General features: G+C 47.5%; 1 protein-coding gene across 1 annotated transcript in view; it reads left to right on the forward strand.

The window, feature by feature from the left end:
• Positions 1-7,468, forward strand: part of TRPV2 (transient receptor potential cation channel, subfamily V, member 2) — a 40,608-nt gene extending 33,140 nt beyond the window's left edge. The window contains exons 13-16 of the mRNA XM_015408834.1: positions 1,029-1,336; positions 1,782-1,900; positions 2,600-2,694; positions 6,643-7,468. Of these exons, the coding sequence (XP_015264320.1) occupies positions 1,029-1,336; positions 1,782-1,900; positions 2,600-2,694; positions 6,643-6,716 (596 nt within the window). The 3' untranslated portion in view covers positions 6,717-7,468. The remainder of the gene's footprint in view (positions 1-1,028; positions 1,337-1,781; positions 1,901-2,599; positions 2,695-6,642) is intronic.
• Positions 7,469-13,481: the final 6,013 nt, after the last annotated feature.

Raw genomic sequence — 13,481 nt, forward strand, 5'->3', positions numbered from 1 at the left:
GGGTGAGCGGGATACAAATTGAAATATATATATATAAATAAATAAATAAATGAGTTTCATTTGTTCAAGAGATGATGAACAGGAAGTATGGTAGGGTTGCCAGCCTCCAGTGGGGACCAGGAGATCTCCTTCTTTTCATAGAATCATAGAATGTTAGAGTTGGAAGGGACCTTGCAGGTCATCTAGTCCAACCCCCTGCACTCTGCAGGAGCATAGCTGAAAGAGAGCCCTGCAACATACCCGAAAGATGGCCATCCAGCCTCCGCTTGAAAACGTCCAGCGAAGGAGCATCCGCCACCTCCCGAGGCAGTCTGTTCCACTGCTCAGCCACTCTTACAGTTAGGTAGTTTCTCCTGATATTTAGCCGGTATCGACTCCCTTGTAATTTCCACCCATTACATCTAGTCTTGCAATCTGGAGCAAGAGAGAATCGATCCACTCCATCTTCTACATGACAGCCCCTCAAATACTTGAAGACTGCAATCATGTCCCCTCTAAGCCTTCTCCTTCCCAGGCTAAACATACCCAACTCTTTCAGCCTTTCCTCGTATGACTTTGATTCCAACCCTCTCACCGTCCTGGTTGCCCTCTTCTGGACACGCTCTAGCTTGTCAACATCCTTCCTGAAATGTGGAGGAGCTTTCGTGAGTCACAGTTCAATTCTTCAATATCTGTGAGCCGTGACTCACGAAAGCTCCCCCCCGCCACAAATTTTGTTAGTCTTTAAGGTGCTGCTGGACTCTGGCTCTTTTCTACTGCTACAGACAGACTAACACGGCTCCCCATCTTGATCTTTTCCTTTAAAACATGAATGATGCAGGTACCCTGTTTGCTATAATTTGAAACAGGATTTGATGGACTCTTCTGCAAGCAGTCAGGGTTCTTGTAGTCTTCTGTAGTGTGGAGCACACCATATCCGGGGGCATATCTGGAGAAAAAACGGGTAGTTCGGACAGGCTCTTAAAATGAGAAAGTTTACAAAAAGGCTCTCTGAGGGGAGCCTTTGACCTCTCAGTTTCTCGTTCCAGCCCTCTTCACCCTAACGAACGAGGGAGTCCTGCCGGCCCAGAACAGTTCTGTCCCCGTCACGGAGGATGGTAAACCCAAAGGCACGTACACCGGGCTGTTCATGGCTTCTCTGGAACTCTTCAAGTTCACGATCGGGATGGGGGACCTGGAGTTCCATGAGCACATGAAATTCAAGTACTTTGTGATCTTCCTGCTCCTCCTCTTTGTGATCCTGACGTACATCCTCCTTTTGAACATGCTGATTGCCCTGATGAGCGAGACGGTCAACAAGATCTCCGGATACAGCCAAAGTGTCTGGAAGCTCCAGGCAAGTCCAGCAGTGCTAGTGTTGCCAACTTCTGGGTGGTGGCTGGAGAGCTCCCGCTATTGCAACTAATCTCCAGGCAACAGAGATCAGTTCACCTGGAGGAAATGGCTGATTTAGAAGGTGGACTCTGTGGCATTATACCCTGTTGAAGTCCCGCCCCTCCTCAAACTCCGCCCTCTTCAGGCCCCACCCCCTAAATCTCCAGGTATTTCCCAACTTGGGTTGGGGTGCCAAGTCCCCCCAGGAGGGCGGGGTTTTTCTCACCAAAAGGGCCCCCAACCCACCAATCCAGATCAGGTTGGCGGGGGCAACCCCGCCCCCAAAGTGCCCGATTCAGGCCAATGTGCCTGGCACGATGAAGTCACATGGAGATGACGTCATTGCGTTGAGCACATTGCCGGCCGACGCTCTAGCAAATGAGTGTTTCCATGTCCTGTGTTCTCAGAGAGCTGTAACTATCCTGGAGATAGAGAAAAACTGGCTTTGTTATTGGAAGAAGCCGCAGAGATCTGGCTGTTTGTTGCCCGTTGGCTCAGGAGAAAAAGACAAAAGATGGGTTTTCCGGTAAGTCTGTTGCTGGATGCGGCTTTGCCCCAGTTTTGCATGAAGCCGGCACGTATATCAGCCCACTGCTTCTATGTTCCCCTGGCTGCCTTGGGTGGGTGGGGGGGTAACTGTGGAATATTTACTTTTATTTCTCTTGTTGTGGTTATCTCTCCCTGTAAGCTGAGCCATATAACCTTGAGTGCCTGATGTCTTCTTTCTCTTGGGAACGCTGGAGCGTTAGCTTGGCTGGTTCCTACCTGTCGTCTGATTGGCCCTGAGCCATTTTGGTCCCCCTTGAATTCTGTATATCTATTAGCTTCACACACTTTATCCTCAGTTCTGACACGAAACAGTTAAGATACCTGAATGCCATAAAGATCTCAAATAACTTTAATTCCTCTGAATGACTGCTGTTGAGAACTGATTGATTAATCATAAGCAAAAGATTTATACAAAAATATAAGGCGGAACTTAAAAGATACATGATTACATAATGTATGAGGCACCTGAATAGACAATTTAATGCTGTACGGAAACCCCCCTATGTATGTATGTATGTATGTATGTATGTATGTATGTATGTATGTTTGTGTTGTGTTGTGTTGTGTTTGTCTTTATAAAATAAAACTAGGGGAAAAGAACTGATTGACTCAGGAGTCTGACAGCGCTCTTCAGACAGCACGTTGCAATACTTCTGTGTGTGTTTGTGTGTCCTAGAGTGGAAGAGATCGATTGGGCCAACTGGGAGAAAGAGGTGGGAGTCCTCAGTGAGGATCCCGGGAGCTCTGGGGACTCTGGAATAGAGGTCCAAGGTAAGAACACGAGGCCGCCCACTCCGCCTCAAACCCATCTGTCCTCAGCCAGTGTTGCTTGCTCAGAAAGAGGGCGGCATCAAATATTCTGTCCCTTTCAGTGGTTATGCTCCCCCCCAATTGTTTTTTGAGAGAGTGCCCCCCCAGTTTAAGTAGCCTTAAAGTGTTTGAGTTACCAACCTCCAGGTGGCACCTGGAGATCTCCTGCTATCACAGTTTATCTTCAGATGACCAACATCAGTTTCCCCTGGGGAAAATGGCTGCTTTGGAGGAGGGATTCTATGGCATTATATCCTGCTGAGGGCCCTGCCTTCCCCAAGCCCCACCCCCAAAAATCTCCAGTTATTTCCCAACCCAAAGCTGGCAAGCCTACTGACAGTTGTAGTTCCGGGAGATCTCTAGGCCCCACCTGGAGGTTGGCAACCTGCTCCTTACAGGTCCTGCAGAGTTGCTGCTGAGGGCCGGTGCGCTCATGGTCACAATGTCCAAAGGGGAGAACGTGTTGCTCCTAGTGGGTTACAGACAATGAAAGGCACTTTGTTCCTAGGAGGTGGCAGGAGGTACAGGCAGGATGCCCCCTGCTGGGAAAAAGGAGCTCCCACCATTCGTCCTCAGGAATGGTCTTAGTCAGGGGTCATTTTGTAGAAAAAGAGGTGCAGGAGCTCATTAGCATAACTCATTTGCATATGCCACACCCCCTGACATCACCGGAAGTGTGTCAGAAGGCAACACCCACCGCTCAGGCTCCACTGGACTGTTTTGGATTGCTAGCTATTGGGGGGGGGGAATGTGCAGATCTGTGCTCGCAGAGGAGGGAGAGCTTGTACCTGAAGGCGGGGGGTGGTGGCTTCTTGCTCCTCATGGCCTGACTGAGGGCTGCTGGGAGCAGGGGGCGGAGCTTGTTGCATGTGCCCACCCCCTGGGCTCCTCACTGCCGGAACTCCGCTCCTGTGCGCTCCCCCAAGAAATGACCCCTGGTCTTAGTGCCTTTCCTCTTCCCCCCCCGAGGAGCCGTGGCATTGATCTCCAGATGACTGAGATCAGTTCGCCTGGAGAAAATAGATGCTCTGGGGGATGGATTCTGTGGCGTTGTATCTTGCTGAGGTCCCTTTAGGCTTGCCAACCTGCGGAGATCAGTTCCCCAGGAGGAAATGGCTGCTTTGCAGGGTGAACTCTGTGGCACTGTACTCTGCTGAGGCCCCTCCCCTCCCCAAACCCCGCCCTTCCCCAGGCTCCATCTCAAAATCTCCAGGTATTTCCCAACTCAGAGTTGGCAACCCTAGGTCTCTCCCCTCCCCAAACCATGCCCTAAGTTGTTGTTGTTATTATTATTAATTTTGATCAGGGCTATTTTTGGGCAGGAACGCACAGGAACGGAGTTCCGGCTGGCTCCCGAGTTGGCCACACCCAGCAGGAACTCATTAGCATAATAGGCCACACCCAACAGTAGGAACTCATTAGGATTGGCTACATTAGGGGTGTATGGCCTAACATGCAAAGGAGTTCCTGCTACAAAAAAAGCCCTGGGTTTTGACAACAAACAGGGTAAACAGAATAAGAAGCAAAAGGTGGGTGTGGCTGGATGACCACACTTCTGGTAACATGGGGGTGTGGCCTAATATGCTAATGTGCTGTGTGATCAGGGGCATGGCCTAATATGCTAATGAGTTCCTGCTGTTGGGTGTGGTCTACTATGCTAATGAGTTCCTGTGGGCTTTTTCTACAAAAAGAGCCCTGAAAATTTTTGATTTATATCCCGCCTTGCCTGCACAGGCAGGCTCAAGGCAGCATACAACAGTTAAAATACAATAAAACACAGGTGCAAAAGACCAATATAATAAATTACTATAAAATTTCGCAGCAACAGTATATATAAAAGTGCAGTTCAATGCAGGTGGCTATTGCTGTAAGATGATCCAGTGTCGCTAAGCCGGTATCCGAGTTGCTCTTAATGCCATTAACATGAGGGCCGTGACAGTTCAGTTTTTAATAGCTCAGTCGTCAGTGGCGGCTCCTAATCGAAGGCCTGGTGGAAGAGCTCCATTTTACAGGCCCTGCGGAAGTGTAAGCGGTCCCGTGGAGCCCTGATGTCTTCCAGGAGCTCGTTCCACCAGTGTGGAGCCGCCACTGAGAAGGCCCTGGCTCTGGTGACGGCCAATCTGGCGTCTTTCGGACCAGGGAGAGTCAGGCGATTTTGCGACCCTGACCTCAGTGCTCTCTGGGGGACATATGGGGACATATGGGGAAAGGCGGCCCCTCAGGTAGGCAGGCCCCCGGCCATATAGGGCTTTAAAGGTCAAAACCAGCACCCTGAAGCAAATCCAGTATGCTACTGGCAGCCAGTGCAATACCTTCAGCACAGGCTGGATGTGCTCTCGTATAGCGAGCCCCATCAGCAGCCTGGCTGCCGCATTTTGCACTAGCTGCAGCTTCCGGATTTGGGCCAAGGGCAGCCCCATGTAGAGAGTGTTGCAGTAGTCCAATCTCGAGGTGACCATAGCATGGATCACCGTTGCCAGGTCATTGCGTTCGAGGAAGGGAACCAACTGTCTGATCAGCCGTAGATGGTAAAAAGCTGCCTTAGCAGTGGTTGCTGCCTGGGCCTCCATTGTTAAGGCAGCATCCAGGAGCACTCCCAAACTCCTGACCCTCGGCGATGGCACCAACGGCGTCCCATCGAAGGTCGGTAATGGGATCCCTACCCCCAACCCGCTCCGACTCAGGCACAGGACCTCCGTCTTCGTCAGATTCAATTTCAGTCAGCTCAGTCTAAGCCAGCCCTCCGTGTCCTGAAGTGCCCGGTCCAGGTCATCTGGGGTAGAGTTGCAGCCGAGGTGCAAAAAAAAACAAGGTCCAGGCCACTGACATTCAGAAAGAAAAAAACCCTTTGCAGTTCTACTCTTTCCAGTCCAGGATGTATAACCCTTTACTCTTAAAAAACAGGATTGAGTAGACCGCGCAGCAAATACTGGGAAATTGACACATACAATCGGGGTAAAGGGAAGAGCGAGGGCGGTCCGAGTTTGGCCCTTTCCCACTTCGCCTGCAGTGCCATTATTTGCCACTGGGTGGCTGCCCAGTATTTATTTCCCAAAACTTTACACAAGCCTTTGGGTTGATCCCCCCCCCTTCAGAAACTGTCATTAGTCTGAATCTGCATGGGAATCTTACGCTCTTTTGTCAAGGATCCCACTCCATCTCTAAAAAAGTATGTGATGTTGGACATTACTGAAGTGATTTTTTTGTTTTTGGCCTTCTTAAATACTGTAAATATTTTACTCTGTTGTAATTTTGTTGATGTTGCTGCCTTGGCTTGTATATTTCTCACCTACGTTTTTAAATTGCCCCTTTTGCCTCTGCCGCTTATTTTCTTGCTGCTTTTAGTTTAGGTGTTACTATTTAGGTAAGTTTACATCTGTGAGGAAGAGCCACTGAAGCAGGAGAAAGTCCCTTAGGCTGGAGTAGGGTTGGCAGACACTGGGAGCTTTGGGGGCCTGGGGTGGGAGGGGTTTGGGGAGGGGGAGGGACCTCAGTGGGGGAGAATGCTGTAGAGTCCAGCCTCCAAAGCAGCCATTTCCTCCGGGGAACTGGTTTTGGAGGTCTGGAGATGAGTTGTAGTTCCGGGAGATCTCCACGCTGTAGCTGGGCACTGGCAACCCTAGGCTAGAGGAGGGCTTCACCCTTTGCCCAGTGGAGTGGGGAAACAGGGGTAAGGTCCAGCCTGGAGTGGTGTTGCTTTATCAGCAAGAACTTCTTGCAAAGGGGTGTGTCAAACTCTGGCACATGCATGACAGGAAAAGGATTTCGCTCCTGTCAGAGTCTGATTCTGGCCTAGTTCCTTTGAGGACATGTTGCGCGGAGACAGACAGGAGAGACTGCTTGGCTGCCCTACCTGCCCCCAGGCCCTGACCGATGCCTCACACCCCCCTGATCTGTCTCCCTTTCCAGAGAAGGGCCTGTGGAGCTGGGTAGCGCGGGCGAAGGCTGCCTCGTCCACCACGGCATCCACACCGGAGGAGTAGATGCTCTCCCAGCACCTGAGCTGATGAACAAGGTGAAGCTGTTCAGAAGACGCAACACGTCTGCCGAGCCTGCCTGCAAATGAGGGCCGAAATCCTTAAGCTGATTCCGGTCAGAACAATGTCAAGAAAACCCACAACTGAAGTGGCCACTGACAGTGGGCTTCTGCTGGGACCCGTGCCTTTGCGGCTTTGTGCGTCACAGGCCAGGCCTTACTTGCAACCATGTATAATTCAGTGTCCCTCTCAACAGGGAGCAACAGCCCAATATTTAGCTGGTTAATTAATCCCCGCCAGCTCCCTGACCGCTTGGCTCTCTGCCACAAGGTCCCTTCATGGCCTACACACCCTTCATATGCGCACTGTCACTTCAGTTTAACAAATCTTGGAGGAGATTTAACTCCAGCACCACTCTCTCGAACCCCTGGTTTTCATCCCTTGACGTCCTGTACATGGAGGCATGAAAAGACTGTTGGGATATTGTAACTCTGCATGCAAGAGGGTATTGGAGGGAAAGGGTTAAGAGAATCCTGTCACCGGCAGTTGGCCCCCACCTTCTTCTGGGTGAGATGCTGAGCCTTTTTGCCCCTTGCTTACCTTCTCTATTTCATCTTGGGTGATTCTGCATCTAGCATTGGCTCCACATTTTCTCAACTGGGAGGAAAAGGTGCAGCTCAAAACCACATTCAGATACCTCGGGGCAGTGCCGCACTGACCGCAAAGTCACCCCTCAATGGCCATAAAACGGCCATTAGTCCATGCAGAAGGTACCATAAAATCCGATGATCAAAGAAAGTGAAAGTGGCATGGAGTGTGGAAGCTACCATAAAATCCGATAATCAAAGGAAGTGAAAGTAGCATGCAACTGCAGATGGGGATTTCTGTTCCAAGGTGGGTCTCGTAAAACAACAGAGGGAAAGGCCATTGCAGAGCCATCCCTTATATGGGACTTCTCTTCTCTCTCTTCCCTGGGCTTGGAGCTGTAGCAAGTTAACCATTTTGAAGTTAATCTGTTCACCACAAGTTAAATGTACCTACATGAATATGTCATGTGAGATGTGCTTCTATTTTTGTAAGTAAAATTTCTTTCATTAGTTACCACTGGAATCAGACCATCTTTGTAATTTGTCTGAACAGCATTTTCCCCTTACCAGGGAAACGTGGAGGATTGATGAATACTGCATAAAACTTTTGTGCTTCTGAGGCAATTGATTTTTTTTTTTTACATCTAACCCAATATCCCCTGGGCAATGTGATTGAAATAAGTCTAAATTATGAGAAGGAAGCTTGGAGACTGTAATGTAGTATTTTATACCCAAATAATAGGGGGGCGGGGAATATTTGTGGCTATGGAGAGTGTAGCATTGTTTATCATGAAAAACTTGCAGTGCTGAACGATACTTTGAGAACTAGGAAGAATAAAGTATGTTCAGTCTCTCTTCATAGCTGCTGACTTTACATGCCTCTGCTGGCTTTCAGTGAGTATATCCTTGTCCCAATACTACACACAACAATAATGGCATCCCAATCCAAAGACAAAATCTTGGTGATTTTGATGGGGCAGCCAAAATGGAACACAAAGCAGAAGTTTCTGTAAATTAGAGTACTGACTGTCCTTTGGCTGTGACAGCAGTAATTTTATCTGGCTGGAGATTATATCCAAACCAAGGGGGAGAACTGTTTAAACATTCCTAACTACACCATCACAAAATAGCGATTTCATCTCTTTTTGTGTGTGTTTTTTTTTAATCTTGGGGTAACAGTGCCTCTGAACACATGCAGAGTACCTTTGGGCTGTGCCAGTTTGGAAAGAAGGGTGTGGCGTCCTCTTATTTGGGAGGACTGGTTTTCCCTTTAAAATTATACTTTGGGTTCATAAACAGAGTAGCTTCTGCTGCCACCAAGAATTTTAAGGAATTCCAAACCTTCTCTCTGTTTCTGCTGCTGGTAATGCGACCCAGAGTCTGGCTTTCAGAGTTCTGTGTGATCCTGAGGAAGGATTGAACTGAATTTTGGGATAAACTTAAACAAAATAGGATTTATTGAAATAAGAACAAAATAAGATGCTGGTTATCTGTAACTGGGAATAAGGGACTTGTAAATATGTCTGGCAAATGTATAACACACACACTCCTTTCTTCCCTTTTCTTTTCTTCTGACACTCAGATCCAACACTGATAGGAATCCTATAGGCAGGCACACTGGCTAAGCTCTTGGTATTTTTGACTTTCTTTCAGATCTTTAGAGTTTCACTTTTGAAGACCTATATACTGCACTCTTTAAGATTTCACACTGAACAATAATATCCCTCACTGACTGAACTCACTAACTGAATAAATCCAACTGATTTTTCTATATCTGAATAACTGACGCACCCACATAGATTCACTTCAAAAAAACTCCTCCCATACTCTCTCATCCTCCAGTCACACCACACTTGCCTCCCTCAATCATTCTACTCTGCTTTCACTGTGCGCCAACCAAACATTTAAAGGAACACACACACAGTAAAACAAGGAATCATTACAAAGGGTAACCGTTTCGGTGATCTTGGTGCCTTGCGTGTCTCTGTGTAAATGTCACTACCTATGCATAGGGGTGTCAGACATAGAACCTGGAGGCCACAACCGGCCATCCAGGGATCTTATCTGGCCCACAAGCAACTGGTGGTTGGCAGATACTAACCAGGGCTAATGAGATCGGGCTACCCTGGACCATTCAGGCCAGAGCAGTAATTACAAAATAAAATGACATATTCTCTTCATGCATTTTTAGGAACTAAACGACAAAATGCATAAAGAGAACACTTCATTCATTTTCTTCAGACATTCATTTCTTCCTCTCTGGCCCTTCTTTCATGAAGCGTCCCCCATCAAGCCTCCACGACCCCCTCCCCATAATTCTAACCCACCCGCCAGGCCCCGCTCTGCACACAAGCAGTGGCCGGCGCTGCACAGGGCTTCTAGGGTGTGGGCTCCAGAATTGTCCTTTTCCAGAAAGCTTCAGGTGATCCTCCCTTTGGCCCTCGTGTGTGTTCACGTCTGGGACGCTGCTTCAGGTCTGTGGAAGAAATGAGCTATGGAGGATCGGTTAGCAACAGGGATGCCTTCCCTTCTGGTGCCGGCAGTTGTGGTTCTGATGGCCCCTGTCCTCTTAAGGATTGTGGAGTCACCAGCATTGTTGTTGGTTTTTAAGGGTTTTTGCTTTTATGTAACGTCTCTTCAGAACTGTGAGTGGAAAGGAAGTATGGAAACAATGGCCAAGTGCGGAGGCGTGCCAGTCTGCAGAGGAAGAATCCCACAGATCCTGGTTTCAACCGGTCTCTGTTGCCACATCCCCACAACCGTGTGAACGGTCGTGTTAAGTCCGGCGCTTAACAATGAGTCGGAGAGTGATTTCAGTAAAAGACTCAAGTTTATTCAGCTCTTTCTTCACTTCTTCGACACGGTACAACATCTGATAGCCCGAACAGTTTGCCCATTGAAACTGCCCGGTATTTAAACATTCCCGGCTAACATAGCCACTCCCACTATACACATAACAACCTATCAGGTTGAGCGCATAAGGACCAATCACAAACGTTCCCGCTTGCAGCTTGCTTGAATGTGATTGGGTCGTGAGTCTTGGACTAGAATCCTCTGTCCAAGACGAAGCTTAACATTGCTTCCCTATGGGAGGTTTCCCATACATCCTAATGTACTCATGGCAGCTAAGAATACATTACAAGCTCCCCTGGAGAAAATGGCTGCTTTGGAGGGTGGGCTCTGTGGCATTGTACCCGGCTGAGGCCCCTCCCCTCCCCAAACCCTGCCTTCTCCTGGATCCACCCCCAAAGTCTCCAGGTATTTTCCAACCCAGACCTGGCAAACCTACCTACCTCTGTCTGTCTGTCTATCTCTTCTTCTCTCCTCTTTATCTTCTATCAGTTATCATACATACTTTTATTAAAAACACACACACACAAAAAGGACGCAATGCTTTAGATCCTCCTATTTTATTCTGTAGGACAATAATCCTCTTAACGGATTCTCCCCCCTTTTCTGGTAGGTTAAAGGCTGGCAGCTGAGGTAAATGGATAGTTTGAGGGCTTCCTAAATCCTGGCCTGGGTGGCCTCCTCAAAAGGGGCGCCTGGCCTGGGATAAATCCAGATGGTCGGCCATGTTGATCTGAAGCAGTAAAACAAATTGAGAGTCCAGTGGCACCTTTGAGACCAACAAAGGTGTATTCAAGGTATGAGCTTTCATGTGCACACACACTTTTTTCAAATACATTGGAATGGAAGGTGAGGTTCAACCTTATTCAGCCTCTGTCTATAAGTTTGAACCTTATCTACCATTCCAATGTGTGCATGCACATGAAAGCTCATACTCTGAATTAAACTTTGTTGGTCTTAAAGGTACCACTGGAGTCTAAATTTGTTTGCCTGGGATAAGTTTTGTTGTGGTGGTTAAGAATGGCAGACTCTAATCTGGGCAACTAGGTTTGCTTCCCCACATCTGCCCATGAAGCCTGCTGGGTGACCTTGGGCCAATCACAGTTCCCTCCAAACCTGCTTCACAAGATGCCTGTTGTGGGGAGAGAAAGGAAAAGGTGATTGCAAACTGCTTTGAGACTCCCCACTCCTCCACCTGCAGCTGCTGGATGACCCTGGACAAACCATAATTCTGTCAGAGCTGTTCTCTCAAGGACAGTTCTGGAAAGAGCTCTCTCAGCCCCACCTTCCTCACAGGGTGTCTGTTGTGGGAAGGGGGAAGGGAAAGGAGTTTGTAAGCCGCTCTGCGACTCCGAGTGAAGGGTGGGGTATAAATCCAATCTCTTCTTCTTCTTCTTCTAAATAAGCTTTACTGCAATATGGTTACTCCCAATGGAATTAGTTCCCCATTACAATTGTGAGATGTAAAAGTGTTTAACCTGGTGTGGCTCAGCCTTGCAGCCAACAAAATTCTCTGCTGTGAAGTCAATCCATCTTGCTCTAATTGCTTTAGTGGGTTTATATAAGAGAGGCAGTTCAGCCAAGAGTCCCGTGTCTTCCTGGGCAGCTTCATAATTGTGGCTAGAATAAACAAAGCATAAAAACCTGCATTCATGCATGCTCTTCTGAGATAACAAACATTTGTACATCATGTGAATGGGAGGGGGAAAAGAATTTTTTTTTAAATGCTGCAGGGTGAGAATGGTCTCCCTTGAAGAAATAAAGAGACCAGTTCCTTCTGTTCTGAATCAATCAGACACGGGGCCAAACTACACATTTAGGTTTTTAAATAGCTGGGTCTGGGTTCCCCACAGCTACATAGCAGCTACAGTGAACAGCTTTGAAAAAATAAAGAGAGCTCAGACTAGCTTGGAATGCTGTTGGGGGGAGAGTGTCTCTTGCCTCCCCCCCCAAGTCCTTTTCCCATGCGCCAAAACAGTGCTGAGGGGAGTTATTTCCCATCTTTGCTGCTTCATGCATATCTAAAATGCGCAGTAAAAGGTGCAATAAAAGGCAAGGGGGGAAGGGACATTTCCAGATCTGTTTTGGACTCCTAGTTAGAGATGTAAAATTTCCGGAAATTTTGAAGCGTTTTTTTCCAGTTTTTTTCGGGGGGAAACGGAAATTTTCGGAAAAATTGAAAAAAATGCTACATTAGCATTTCTTTTGTCTTTTCTAGATTGAAAGTCATTCTGTTACTTTAGGAACATAAAAAATGACTGTGGACATTTTTACTTGGTATGAAATGATCACAACTAGCATATTAAAAATATAGTGTATCCAAACAATTATTACAAACGGAATACCCACCCACATGCAAAAACAAAACTGAAACCTGAAACCTTTTTATTTTCTTCTGACAATAGCACCTCCTAAAGGAAGAAATGCATCTTGTTCTTGCATTGGAGAGTTCAGTTTGTAACCTAGGACTTGCTTGTCCTCAGTGCACAGAAATTAGATCAATCTGATACCATATATATATATATATATTAGAAATGATTTGGAAAATATTTGAACACCTTGTCTTAAAATATTTTATTTATCATGTTAAAATAAAACATTCCATAATCAATTTCTTTTCTTTTCTTTTCTTTTTTCAATTTTTCCAATTTTTCGGAAAAAAACAAAAAAGCTTCAGGGGAAGCTTTCCGGCCCTTCACATCTCTATAATCAGAGTACGGTTCATGGGCCCTTCCCACGAGGCCTCTTTCCCCTCCAAACAGCTAGCAAGGTAAGACTCGATTAGATTACGCCACGGAGCCTGTGCCAGGCGCCTTCAGATAAAACGAGCCACAAACGATTGAATATAGAACTCTGACTTACCCAACTCGAATAAGTTCCAGCAGCCAGTGGATCCGCACTTGTTCGATGCCATTGTGAGGCACGGAAGAAATGTAGGCCAGGTTAACGATCTGGTCTTTACTCAGGTCAAACAAATCGGCTCTGTTGTGCGGGAGAGGAGGACTGGAAAATGAAGAAAACAGTGGTAATAGTAAGCATTTATAGCAGCGATGCTCAGTGGCTTAGGAGCCACTTGTGGCTCTTTGACATGCAAGCCGCGGCTCCTTCTGAGCACTGCTCTCAAATGTGGCATCCACCGATGTACCAGGAAAGCGGGCAAGGCCTTTGTCCAGTAGGCTTGTGGTAGGAAGGTGGTATGCACTATGACACAGCAACCATCAGAGGGACTGAAGCTGTGAGCCTCCTGATGAGGTCCAAGCCGCATACCAGGGATGGAGGGTGAACTCCCTGTCCTCTCACGCTACTCCCCTCCACCCTTCTCTGCAGCCTCTGC

Source organism: Gekko japonicus, unplaced genomic scaffold (genome assembly GCF_001447785.1).
Source record: "Gekko japonicus isolate JY-2015 unplaced genomic scaffold, Gekko_japonicus_V1.1 scaffold3968, whole genome shotgun sequence".
NCBI lineage: Eukaryota > Metazoa > Chordata > Lepidosauria > Squamata > Gekkonidae > Gekko > Gekko japonicus.